Below are 14,615 nucleotides of genomic sequence, written 5' to 3'. Positions count from 1 at the left end.
TTCTTTGCTCCTTTTCTTTCTTCCATTTCATTCTCCACATCAGAACACTTCTTCTGACCTATCTTTGTACCTGATCTCATTCTGACCACAGGTAAACATTTAATTATTATGACCCACCTTCTCTCTCATCTACTATTCCTCTTGTTCTCGTATTTCCTCCTGTGAGTTCTCCAGGGGCTAACCTGACAAACTAATGCATTCCCAAAACAGCATGACCTTTCTATGGACAAAAGTTAATATAAATATAGGTATGTGTTCAACGTTTACACGTGAGAAACTAAAGGAGAAACTCTGGAGTCTGTAAAATAAAGGCTTGTGAAGCAAATGCGGATGTAAACTGAACTCCTCAGTTTATACCTTTATGACTTACTCTTCTGCTACTACCATCATCTAGGAACTGTGCTATTCCTGTAAGCCTCAGAGCCTGTATCAAAGCAGAGCCCTGGCAACCATGATTTTTAGCTCTCCTCCTTTCCACCGCATCTATTATTAGTCTCATTTCTCTTCAGACTCTTTCCATGTCATCTCTAAGCTATGCTCTACTAATCATCTCCATAGTTCTCCAGTTCATTTAATTTCACACACACCACATACAGGTGTACTCCTTCATCTCATCACTTACTTGTATACTTTTTTCCTTCTTTTTTTTAGGTGGGGTGGTGTACAACAACTATTTCTTTACACTTGCTTTCCATGTATTTCTACTAGTAACAAACATGAGAGCTCACACAATTTACCTGTGTTAATAATACCCAGTAATATAGCAGTCTGAATCATGAAAAGCTGTCAAACAGCTAATAACTCCTTTTCTGCCTCAATCATTACAATTGAATTTGATTTTTGCAACCAAAGGAGATCACATTGTCAAATGCACCACCTCATCGTTAACAATTTCCCAGCTCCACATTTGAGATGTTTCCAGTAGATCACATGTTCTACTGGCTTGTTGCTAATACAGAACCAGAGCCAAACTCCTCTCTTGTATCTTGCACTATAGGATCAGACTCAGGAAAACTAGAAGCTGAGACCAGAAGACAAAATTTTCTATAAATAACAGGAACGGAAAACTAGAAATGCCTAACAGGATGTTCTGGTAGGGTGACACGGCCCCAAAACAATGCTTGAAGAGACACTTCTTTTCTTTATTGGAACACAAGAGTGGTGGCTTCAATATTTTAAGATCTTTGTAAAATCCTTTACACAAAATTACTTTCACGGATCAGTTCATAAGAACTCTCATTCTCTGAAGTACTTAGAGCAATCTGCTTCTTCAGAGTAAGGTACTTAAAAGCATTAACAACTCTATCTTCCGAATGTTCATGTGTAAGTAAATAATAGTACCCCCCATTACAGAAGTGCTGCACCTGAGACAGACAATTTATATCATATGCCCATGACTGCAAGGACTGGAATGCCAATGTCAAACAATAAAAATAGCATCTTGTGTGTGGTTCCGATGAGCAATATCATCACTGCCTTTACATGTCTGCTCACTAAAAATACTGTGGATTTGAGCACGTTCGTTTTTTCTACACCTTATCTTACGACACTGACTCACATGAATTAATCCCTCTTTTATATTCTGCTCATTGACTAAATAATGAAATGTTCTAAAGACATTAAAAGATCAACGCCCACAGAATCAGCATTTGGGTAGGTACAACACAGCACAAAATCACTTCTATACGTACAAATGGAAACTCAAAACGTTCAGGATTTTGGTGAGTTGATGAAGGTCAAGCAGTAAGCACGTTCCCAAGCTACAAACCAATCCTCTTAATTTCCTGACAACAAAGCAAAACTGTCCAGGAAGCCTTGCTGCAAGCTTACTGCAAACCAATTTGAACATTAGATCAAATGTGTCAAACTGCAGGTCTCTGCTGAAGATGCAAAGTTTGTATTTTGTCATTGGTTTAGAATTACTAGGAATAAAACCTCTTCTATTCTATCTGAATTTCATTCTTTCCCTAGCCTATAAGCAACCGAATCACTTAAACAAGACATGTTAATATTAAACAGAACAGCTCTCTTTTCCTGGGTACTTCACTTGCTCAGAGTTGTGTAAACTCTCCAAAACCTGAAATCTTCAATCACTAATGTGAATGAGGTATGGTTTGTTTTGAAGTCTCTTGGAATCACCACCCCCCTCACAACACCATGGAGTCAAGTAAAATGTATTAGAGAAGAGAATACTACAACCATTTGTTATATGCCTACTGACAAGTAAGACAGAAAAGATTTTTCTTGCTGGTCCTAAAGTTACATCCAAAAGAATATGCAAAAGCCTCAATAAACAGTCACGTGAAAACAGAACAGTACAGCACTCCACTCATACCTGGACAGCACTGTATTTAAAGACATGTGAATACAATTACTCAGGTAAATGAGGGTTAAAGACTGTAAGTCATCATGGATGCATTGCACCAGAATGACAGTATTGCTCTGTAAGGAGGCTTTTATCATGTAGTTGTACAGTGTTCCTTATCCAAACGAAAATACTGTAAGACAGCTGAGAAGCACACTGCAATTGAAGACAAGTTCCAAGCTGCCATCTCCTGTACTGTCTTTTGGACTAAAGCTCAAAATGTAACAAGAATTTACAACTAAAAACCAATACAGTGAATGACACACAGAGAAGAAAAAATATTGGTTATGCTGGAAGTAGTTGTTTATTTATATTTATTTTTCAATACAGGAGGTAGAATGAAACAGAGGTAGAATTATTCTTCCACAAATCCTCTTAGGGAGTTCATAAACCTTCCCCTGTCCTTTCTACTCCATCTCCTATGTTATTTTTCAGTTTCATAAGATGGTTAGGTGGAGTCAGAAATATACACAAAATGGTAAGAGCTGTCTTGGCAGCCTTCAGTGAATTCCCACCATAAGCACTTTCACATCCTCCAGCAAGCAAACAGGCAAGCCAGCCAAGGTGTTTCATAAGAGCAACCCACAAATCTTAATACATTTAAGAAACTAACTGAAGCTTTCATCATTTATGCTGCAGCATCTTGCAAGGGTTTAAAAAACGTCACCTCCAGATTCAGAAAACGAAAAGCAGCTTTTCACACAAAGCTGTTCTCAACAGACCCTGTATATGAAGGTGTTTAAAATGTACACAAGCAGAGGAATAGAGATATTTTTCACCAGTTACTCCAATGAATTTTGCAATGGAAGTCTGGAAGTCTAGCACAATATCGCAGTGTATCCATAGAGTACAAGGAACAGTACTGGGTTTTTTGTACTAACGCAATTTTAAGTCTCTTCTGGCACAGATCACAGACCAGTTATGTACCAACACTGTTCCTGAAGTAACCACCGGAACCTGCTATTTTCCCTAGATCTAAAAAACAGAGTGAAAAGAAGCAAGGGAAGAATTAAAACAATTGCCTCATGTGGTGGAACCCAACTTCAGCAAGAATCCAGAATATCACAAATAAAATGGTTTTGTTACTAGTTGTGAGTGAGGGTTTTGTCCTCACCAGCAAAAAAAAAATGCTATTACTATATTTGGAAAGGTAACTGAGAGAAATTAACATACCCCAAATCGTCCCTTCACCTTAGATACACAAAAAGCAGACACAAGCTAAAAGGTAGGGTAAGTTACTTTTATACAGCTCTTCAACAGATCTTGGTAAGAGATCAACCAGTACTGCCAAAGTGCTAGGAGCTCCCAGAGGGCCCAGTGCTCTCTATTACATCAGGAGGACTCTTTCTGGCTCAGTGCAGCAATGGAAAGAAGACAATGGGAGCATGTGAGCTCTGTTGCAGTCTCTGCGGCTCTTTAGCCTATGCCCTGCTTCCAGGTACAGGCATCTCTGATGCAGCATCAGAGATGCTCTCTAAACGCAGGAGGAGTCAGCAAGGACACAGTCTAGGAAGCAGAAAGATGGTGCCCTTGGAAAGGATGGGACAAACTGACAATTAAAAATATGATGCATAAAACAATGTCTTCAAGAAGCCACAGATGCATGCTGTGAACCTAAATGGGGTGAAAATTCCATGCCTTACATAAAGCCATTTCCTCAGGACACAGGGCTGATTACCTATTTACATGTCTCCTTCCGATTTTCAGTGGAATTTTTTTCCATGTACACAGTTACATGAAAAATGCCATTGAGTGTCAGTTTGACTGCTCCAGTTACTGAGAGACTGTTCTATTTTTTTTCCAAACTGCGTGCTGAAGAAGGGTGGGGAGACATTTAATGACAGGGTGTCTGAGGTGACTGTGTTGTACCCTCACAAGACAATAGAAAAATGAAGCACAGCCTTTGGTGTACTTCTGCCTGATGCAACTCAGGAAGTTCCTTCTTATGAATCCAAAATATCCACTGAGGAAGATTTGAGAAGATTTTTTTTTATCTAGTTTTATAAATATTTTCAATTGCAATCTGGACATTTTACTCCTTCCCACTTCCCTACTAAGACTTTATTAAACCACCTGTATAACACAATGTCTGTACGCTAAGTTGGGACTAATTTTGCTGTTGCTGAATTCAATGGTACATGACTCAAGGAATCTGTAGGTAGCTGGCTTGATCCTTTTATTTAGACTTTCCAAGATACACATTTTGAATGTATTGTACTGACCAATACTGACTAAATTAAAAAAAAAATCTTTGCCTTATTCTCCTCATGCTCAAATAGCCCTGGTTGTTTATCTTCATTTATGAATTCTTAATATATTCTTAGGCTGCAGGCTTTTCAGAGCATCTAATATTTTATTATTAGTCTGGCTATTACATATTGATTTGGTGTTCTAATCTCAGGTCTCTAAATACTGCTTTAATATAAATTCAGTCATAACGATGATGATAAACGTTTCAGAATGTTTCTGGGACTTTGGACTACAGATAGATCTAGACTGTGGAGCTCAGATGTGAATGCAAACTTTGGAAAAGTTTGAGGTTGACTTCAGGGACAACTGAGGGTCACTCCTTTCTAACAAACATTCAAGAGTTCCTTGTAGCTCACAGTTACATTTCACCATTACCACACATATCATGCCTGTAATTAGTTTTGGAAGGACTGTACCCAAACTGTGAACCTATTTTACTAATCTTCCTAACAATCACTGGTCACATTTAAAGAATAAAATTAAATACCACATATGACGTTGCTGCCCTTTCATGATTTCACACAGTCATTTTCCCAGAACGGTATCCCTACTAACATATGACCTATATGGACCACTGTGTAACAAAAAGGACCACTGAGGTCAGACTTACTGATAGGCAAGATCATTACTTCTGTGACAAATGCCATACCTGAACATATGAAAAACTAAACACAGAGGAGCTTCCTGGAAGGCAGCTTAACATGTTGCCACACGAAACTCAACTTTGTACATTCTCCCTAGACTCTCTAGAGTTTATATCCTAGTGCCTCCACTAATGTTGTATTAAAATATTTAATGTAAATTTTGAAAACCTAGCAATCATTCAGCTTTAAAGAGCTAACATCAGGCATTTCTCATTGCTGCTCTCATTTAGTTTCCACATATTTCAGCTCTTTAAATGCAATTCAGAAAGCTTCAGATACACAAAAAAAAAAAAATCTTGCTCAGTTGCTGAATATTTTCTTCTAGTCTTTGGCCAGAACTCTGCAGCTCTACCCTGCTGGCTCATGTTGCTATTGAGGATACTTCACAATGGCTGTCCTCTTTTAGTGCTACCCCAAAGAGCAGAGACTGTGTGTCATATCAGAAAGAGGTGAGAGAAAAGGTTACGATCCCAGCAAGCTAATCTGCACCAACTACGTAACTGCTCTGCTCAAATCTCATTTTTTCCAGGAACCTTCCTCTTAAACAGAATATAGAAACACAAATTACACAGCATATAACGTTGTAAAGAGCACTTGTCAAGAGAAAGTATAGATCACCAAAATATATATCCATGTGGTAGAATGTCAACAGCAGAGCTGAGAGGAAGGACATGGAGTTAACAGATGCCTACCAAGAGATTACTTACCCCTCTCTCCACAGACCCTCACCTATATATCTTAAGAATGAAAACTCATCTCCTTCAGCACATATCAAAGCAAGTACTTTCTAGTCCTTGCAACAAGACAGCAAGTATTTGATTCTTTTTCTCTTGTTTCAAAGTACAATTTTACCCATACACCGAGACACAGACTGATGATATCAGTAAAGTAATACAGTAACGGAGTTGTTGCAGGTACCTCTGTGTTAAATGTACCTCCATCTGGCTGTAAAATAAATAAATGAATAAATGCAAAGGCTGAGATTTCCTCCTTCCACAGGGACATGTGCATGTGCTACTCTCTCCAGTTGCTACTTCCCAAGATACAAACAGAAGCTCAAGAAAATACATCTGTCAGAAAGCACTAGAATAACAGGATCCACTGGAAATGTTCTTGCCGTTGTTTCACCTTGAATCGCGTTAATGTGATATGGTAGTATGGTTTGAAGTACCTCTCACTTACAGGACAGATTCTTGTCAAATTGTCGTAATCAAACTCATAGCAGAACAAATTTCATTTCCTATCTTTTTCCTACTTACACCGACTTGAGTAATATTTAATTCCAGGAAGTGTCCCAGAGGGCCTTGCAGCAGAAGGGACAGAAATGGGTTTTGTTGTAGGAAAAAAAAAAGAAAAGTAGAAGAGTTTGATCCAAAATTCTGTGCTCTATCTACATCTGCCTCTGCCCTTACTTACCTGATGTATAAACAAAACACTGAATGTGATGGTACTTAAATCTGGTTATTTTGACTGCTCTCAGTGCCAAAGCCAATAGTATCAGCTCATAACAACCCACAACAATTCTGGAAAGTAGAAGAAACAACCCTGCTTACCTTTCATCCCAAATTTAGAGTGTCTTCCAAACTTCAGAATAACAAGCATTATTACTAAGCCAGTGCACACCAGTGCTGCAATTCCCACCACAACATACACCTAAAAAAAAAAGAGGACACAGACAGACCTGCTTGTTTAGTTCTCATGAACTATCTTCAAAAATATTCAGCATACATTCAGATTAGCCCAATTAGGTAAGGAGATTCATTTCAACTGGGAAATAGTTGCACTCAGATCAAAGAGTACAGTAAACAGACACTTGTTGATGTTTCTTCCACCCTGCAGAGAACAGAGATTCAGACACCTCTGAGTACAACTTTTCAACATCCTACACATTCCAGGCAGGTGGGAGGGAGTGCACATCACCCCTTTCCCTTCCAGCAGAGTGGCACGTTGTAAGAAAACATGTAAGCAAACCACATAGAAAAACACTTTTTTACTGTGAAGGAGGCTGTAAGCTGGTACAGATTGCCCAGAGTGGCTGTGGAGTCTCCATCCCAGAGATACCAAAACCAGAGTGTACACAACCCTGAGCAACCACGATGGCCCCACTTAAAGCAGAGGGGATTGGACCAGAGGATTTACAGAGGTTCCTTTCACCCTCAGATGTTTAATGATTCTGTTATCAGACGAGACTGCGATCCTCCCAGTTTTTTAGCACAGTATCCCAACTCACAGTCCACTTTCTGGTTCATGATGAAGGTCTGGGCAACCTGCTCTAGTGGAATTGTCCCTGTCCATAGCAGGGGGGTTGGAACTAGATGATCTCTGAACTAGATGAATGTACACAGTCTCTGCTGCTGCTTTACAGAGGTGCTGATGGAGGGAGGCTGCCATATCAACCAGGCTGGCCACCTGATACTCCTTTCCAACAATTCACTCCAGGAGAACGAGAGGTAAGTCAGCAAAGAAGTCCCCCTCCCTCCACCCAGTTCAGCTTATACTAAAAGCTACTGGAAATTGTTCAGTCAAAAACCTATATGAAATCACGTTATAAAAACATACAATTAGAATTTGAAAGTTCATTGCAGCACACTCTGTCTGTAAGGAGCAACTGATTCCAGGACTGGAATTCAAACAACAATCTTCAAGTTACCTTGGATGTCTCTGTTTTGTAAATATAGAGTTGCTCTCCCTTGCTAAAATTAGAAGCAAACCCTTAGGCTAAAAAATAGTTCAGTTTTTAGATGAAAACAAAATAACCAACAATACTAACTTGGACTGGAAAGTGATTCACATTCAAAACCAGGGGGGAGCGCAAGAGCGGGGAGCATTGATTTTCTTTCTTTTTTTTTTTTCCTCCTGAGTTTGGATCACAACACAGTAATAGCTCTGATGTTATGGTAGTTCAGGGTCCTATTACAATCTCCACGGTTCTGTGAGTCAAAAGCCCGCCAAGATTACAGATCAGGAAACCATGTATATACTTACAGTGATGCTATCTTCATTCTCTTTGTTGGAAACATCCGTAGAAGTGATTTGATTACTGTTATTTGTGGTGTCTCCAAGATCATTAGGCGTGGTTTCATACTCTTAGGAAAGGGAAAAAAAAGGTTGCTTTTATAATTTCTTAACCTTAGTTGGGAAAGGATCGTCTTTATTATTTCTGCTTTCTGTGATGTTAAGGCCACTAACAACTCCCGAGGCTCTAAGCTCTCTGGACACAATACATAATTGCTAACGTAGCTGGAACATTTGTGGGGGGATTCCTGTGGCAGATAATCAAACTGATATGTTGTGACTAATAAACTTGAAAAGAGAAGGGATCTACACCTTAATGTGTATCTCTACTGGAAAAACTAGAGTTAAATAAGAACTCCATCCATAAAGCTATTTTTATGTGCTTCTGACTTCCCATTAAAAATGAAAGACTGCCCTCTACACTGAACTTCAGCTTTGTATTCAGCCAAATATAGGACAGTCTTAGAAATTAGCTTGGGGACTTTTGCTTAGCTGAGAAGAACTTGGCAGATGGGCTTTTAGCTAGATATTTTATTACTATCAAATGTGAAACAGCTGTTATTCTTTGTTACAAAAACCAGTAACAAATACTGTTGTGTGCACAGAGGTTAGAGTCTAGCATCATAAACTGTCATACAGGTAAACCTTTAAACAATTAACTGTATGAGATGGTATGAAGAAATTTGATTTATCAATGTAATTCCACTGATAGGTCTGCAGGGGTGAATCCAAAGCCTTCAAAAAGAATGAATATGGCTTAATTATTTACTATTATTTTTAAATGAAACACAGATATTTAGAGTGCTTGATTTCCTGCCAAATTACTGACATTATATTAAAATAATTAAATAATATACAAAGGAACTTGGAGAAATGTGCATTAAAATAAAAAGTGTATTGCATGATTACATCTGGAAATATACCTAACATTTCAATTTTATGACTGTAAGGTGTGCAGATGAAAGAAACAAACAAGGGCAATAACTGAATCTATTACAAAATGCACCTCCAGCATTGTAATTTAAATTTGTGATTACCTGTATATTTCTTAACACATTTAAATTAAAATCAATGTTATAAGCCTACAGATTAATTTTTAACTGCGAAGCTGAAAAAACAGTGCAGAGGCACAGCCCTCACTAACTACAGAGGAACTCTTCCAACACAGAGCTACTGCTGAGCAAGAGCAGCGAGGGCCTGTGCCTCGGTAGAGTTTATTTCCTTAGGTCCCAGGGCCATTTTGGGGAGCTCAGCAAACAGTGGTAACAACAAGCTGCAATGGGCTTTTGATCTTCATGTATGCATGAACACATTTCTGCAAAGCATGCGTCAGTGTGCAGATTTTTTGGTATACAAAGCCACACAGCTATTGCTGGCACCAGTGCTCCACAGTCGGTACAGTCAGGTTGTCTACTCAGCTCACATAGTCTACTTTGGCTGTACACCACACAAGCTAAAGGGTAACATCCTTCCAATCCAAAATACATATTAAGTACAAAGAGCTTTCATAAGAAACAAAATTTAATTTCCCATGTCTTTTCCCGTTTGAATCTTCCTACTCAGAACTGTAACTCTATGCCTATACTTTTCTGTGCAGCAAGGTGAGAACAGTGAGCAAGAGGCAAATGATCAGCACTCCTTACTCTTCCTGCCTGAATGGCTCAGCTGTGCAAGCAGCTCAGACACTCAGACAAGGTGCTGTGCAGCTCATTGGCCACCATGACCATATGCTTTGTCACAGCAAATGAGACTTCTTCCATTTGACATCTGCAGACAGAGCCTACTTTATAACAAGTATCTCAACCACCAAGACTGGGCTTCCTTTGTAGTTAACGGGAAAATCTTCACAGTTTTGTCCAACCCCATATTTATTTATGGTAGCTTCAGAAGACCAATATATAAAAACAAACATTTAGATCCTTCACTACTCTGGTTCTGTAATACAGACTTTCAAGATGGAAATTTTTCTCGTAATTCTACCTGTACATAGCAGTGAGCAAAAGCTGATGGGACCATAGAATCATAGAATCATAGAATGGTCTGGGTTGGAAGGGACCCCAAGGATCATAGAGCTCCAACCCCCCTGCCACAGGCAGGGCCACCAACGTCCAGGCCTGGATCTACACAAGGCTGCCCAGGGCAGGGATGTGCAGTTCTGTTTATGCTCACATCTGTGCTATGCTACAGGAAATCACACCCTGAAGGTCTAATGAGAACTATGCAGAAGGATTCAGGTCTAGGCCGTGGATCCTCTGAATGTACTTTTACATTAAAGTGGGCAAGAGCTAAAGTAGGCCACATTGCTATGCTGTGTTACACTGCCATTCCCTGCTGTGCAACTGGGAAGCGCTTAAATTTGAACTGGTGCCAGATCTTCAAAGCCTCTTGAAATGGGAGAGCCAGGCAAGGAAAACACGCTCAACAGCTATCCAGCCAAAACCAGGCAATTCTGAGTTAAATTCCTGTTCATTTCACTATGAAATCCTGACAGAGACACCCAGCACTCTGATGCAGACATAGTCACGCCTCTTGACTCATGCTATGTGGGATTCATATCGCCTCAGGGCCAGGTTCTCCAGTGCCACGTACCTCATGCAGCCACCTGTGACTACACCAACTCTGGTGAATTGCAACTGAGGCTGGGCAGTATTTCACAGCTGTTTTACAAAGTGCATGGTGGATGGGACAGAGGCTAGAGCACAGTCATACCAGCACTGAGCACAATCACTGCACGGTCCTCTGGGAGGTTGGGTGACACAGGGCATGTTGTCTCTCTTGTGTTCACCATGTTAGAAGCAGCAGTGTGGCACCAAGATGTGAACTCAGATTTGCATTTGATTTCCTCTTCAGCCCTGGGTGAGGCACTTTAATTCTCAGTTACTCCCCAGATAAGGCCACGACAGTCACTCCTCTCCGCCTTTTCCGAGAGATGCCACAGAGGTGAGCCAGAGGCACTAGCAACAACTCCACATCTGTGGCAGATGGAGTGCCCCATGCAGCTGGATATAGGACAGCACACAGCCTGCTGTGACCTCATCAGCTCTGATGCTCAAAACATTAACCAAAAAATGTTTGGAAATCACCTCATATGGAACTCAGGACACAGAAGGTCAATTACCATGGAAAAGACTAAACCCATCCCTGAAGTGCTTTGCTCCACACACACTCTGGTACTTAGGCTGGTGTCCTTTGCCCTCAGTTGTCTCTGTCTCCTCACAGCCCAGCTCTGGTCAGCTAAGGGCTCTGCTGAGCCAGCCCCAGCTGCGGGCCTGTGACCTGACCTCAGACCCAGCGCAGTGCCTAAGGCTTGGAGCTATGGCTGCCCATGAGCCTCTCAGTTGTCCTACCCCTGGCTGGGGCAGTGGGACAGGCCTACCTGCCAGACCCTCCCCCAAGGGGAGCCCCCAGCCCTGAAGCACCCTGACACTTGCAGGGAAATACCTTGCATGTCCCATTAACTTTATGTGAGGCCGACAGACTGACAAACAGCTCCAGTGCCCAGTGGGATCAAATCGTTGGCTGCTGCCCTTACACCAAATGTATAGGCAACATGATTAGCACGGGGCTCTGCAAAATGCATTTTAAAGGGAAGGCAAGGGGATGGGGAGTTAAATCTTCCTTCCAACATAATCTGAGTTGTGGGTAAGCAGGTTAGCATAGAAATAGAGTAGTCTCAAAAAAAGTCATGCAAACCGCTCACTCTCTGTAGGAAGCTCATCCCAGGGGTCCCGCCATCAGCCATGTAGGCAGTGGTTCTCCAATAAGGGTATCAGTTCCTAGACCTTCCACCCAGCCTCATTTATTCACACCACTAAGCAGACTTGTAAATTTGGAATAATTAGGGGAACACTCTGGACTACAAAGTGTTTCTCAAAGCAAGCACTGAGTCACTGAAACAAAGATCAAAGGCAGCAGTTTCAAACAGCAGAAAGAAAAGCCACGAATAAAAAGGAAAGCTGCTTTCATCAGGACTAGGTCTTGCAGGCTGTGATCCGCTAGCACAACCCAAAGTGCACATCTCAGCAGAAATCTATGCAAGTCAACCAAAGCGCATCACTCACATGGTTAAAAGCCATACACATAGGCACCAGGACCTTGATCAACAGCTCAGAATCAGAATCTTCATGCACACAGCTTACATAATACAACACATGCAAGAAATTGTGCACACCAACACCACCTTCCCATCACCCAACCCCCTCCACCCCAAAAAAACACATTTGGAAAGAGAGGGAGGGGAAGCTATCCTTTAGCATTTCTAACCACTTAAAGCCAATCTGATGCTTCAATTGCACATTTGCTAAAGTTTAATGACATGGAATGGAATCAAAGCAATAACATTTAAATCAGCTTAAGGAAACTTGAGTCATGGGCCATTTCATTCAAATAAAAAGTACTCCAAACAGGATCCAGCTTCTGCTGGAAGCTAAAGGGTGTTTGGGTATATTGGTTAGGATGGACTTTCCAATACACTGTAAACGTACCAGAAGCATTATGTAAAACTAGGAAGTAGCTTTTCATTCTGCAGCTTCTATTCTAGCTATGGTCTATTCAGACCAAAACATTCTCCCTAACTAAAAAGGTAGTATGAACATTGTGTCATCAAATCTTCTGGCACACACTCAGGTATCACTGAGTTGACGGTCTGCTTATGCAAGAGAGATTAAGGGAAGGTACAAATGAGCGGACAGAGCAAAATAAATTGCCTACAGGAAAACTTAACTTGTGCCAACCTAATTTTTAAGTGGGATTTAGGGGTACATTTTTGGAGGCAAAACAAGTATGGAATCGCCCCTGAGAAAATAAATTAAGTTATATAAGGAGAAATCACGGACTCTCTTCCCTCCAAGAAATGCCTCCAAAAGGTTCACAAAATTTCATGCCTTTGAGCTACATGAGACAGCTGTCATCCTACAGGATCAACTGCAACAATTCATGGCAGTGGATTTATGCTTTTCCTAATGTGAATCAAAAGCAGAAGAGTAAGTAAAACACCATATTACCCTCATGTATCTTAAATAATACAAGGCAGGAGAAGAACTAAAATTACAAAGTACCTTTTAGTATTGTGCTATAATATGTGCCATTTCAATCTAACTGAGCCTGACATTCAATCTTTTAATGGTTTCAGTTCCTTCACTTCTATCATTAAAAGAAAAGGAAAAGGAAATCAAATATATACCATAAACGTCTGGATCCACAATTGGGCCACTACCTGTACATAGAGAAGAAAAAAAAAAAAAAAGAGACAGAGAGAAAAAAAAAAAAAGAAAAAGCTTTTGTAAGTAGATTGCAAATGCTGGAAGAATAAGAGTTTCTTTAGGAGTTTTTTAAGAGTTGACATGTTATTTGCAATACCAATGATCAGTACCTTTACAAATGCAAAGCTACATCAATACATTGCAGTATCTGTTTATCATATTACATTTACAACAATTTTAGAGCTATCCCAAAGGTTAATATTTTGCTTCAAGCTTAATATTTTGTTTCACATGAAGCAGCTAATGCACGGGGCACTAGCTCTGGGAAAGGCAGGCATATTTCCCAACTGGGCAAAATTCCGCTTTCTGTTGTTAATGTATATCTGAAATAACTGCAACAATAACTACTCCTGTTGAAAAATCAATGGTAGAATTCTCCACAACCCTAAATGGAAGCAGACTTCAGTATTAACAATCACTGACTTTTAGCAGATCAAAAAATGTTGCTATTAAATCACTGTGAGAGCTGTGAGCTGGCAAATTAAGGGCTGGAGGTAGCAATGATCTAAGCAGCACCTTTTTAACTTGCTCTGAAAAAGGATGCTTCCAAGAAGCCAGCTGCACAGCTGATACACAGACAGAACTCTTAGCAAGGGAGTCAGATGTCTCTCGGAAGCCAGCTTTCACACAAACAAATTGGATACCCGTCTAGTCTACACTTTTCTAAATTATACTAGTTCCAGTTTGCAGCTTTTTCTAATTATTGCACATATGTAAGGCTGAGCACATAAATGAGTATACTGCACAGAGCACCCACTGAAATTAGCATACTATTAGACTATTCATGCTTTGAAAGATACTTCTGTTGTATTTCAACATACTTGATCGTTCTGAGCTACAATGCATTCATAGCACAGCTGATGTAGTAGGCTCCTAGTCATCTCTTCCATATTTTTACTGTTTCTTGTTGTTGGTTTGGTAATAAAATTAAGTGACAGTTAAAATCTCCAAAGATGAATCAAACTTCAAAAAGCATAACTCTGCTCATAGTACTACACATTAGACCCACAGCAGTGACATTACACTGGCATAAAGCCACTGTCAAGTAAGGCCAGAACACTGTTGTTTCTGCTTATGTGA

General features: G+C 40.2%; 1 protein-coding gene across 1 annotated transcript in view; it reads right to left on the bottom strand.

Moving 5' to 3' along the window:
- Positions 1 to 14,615, bottom strand: part of NTRK2 (neurotrophic receptor tyrosine kinase 2) — a gene marked incomplete at both ends in the record, with an annotated part of 199,766 nt that overhangs the window by 133,864 nt on the left and 51,287 nt on the right. Inside the window, 3 exons of the mRNA XM_084278353.1 lie at positions 6,813 to 6,912; positions 8,245 to 8,345; positions 13,457 to 13,485. Of these exons, the coding sequence (XP_084134479.1) occupies positions 6,813 to 6,912; positions 8,245 to 8,345; positions 13,457 to 13,485 (230 nt within the window). The remainder of the gene's footprint in view (positions 1 to 6,812; positions 6,913 to 8,244; positions 8,346 to 13,456; positions 13,486 to 14,615) is intronic.

This window comes from Gallinula chloropus, assembly GCF_964237585.1.
Source record: "Gallinula chloropus genome assembly, chromosome: Z".
NCBI lineage: Eukaryota > Metazoa > Chordata > Aves > Gruiformes > Rallidae > Gallinula > Gallinula chloropus.
The sequence above is the reverse complement of the archived record's forward strand: the minus strand, read 5'-3'. Positions and strand labels throughout refer to the sequence as shown.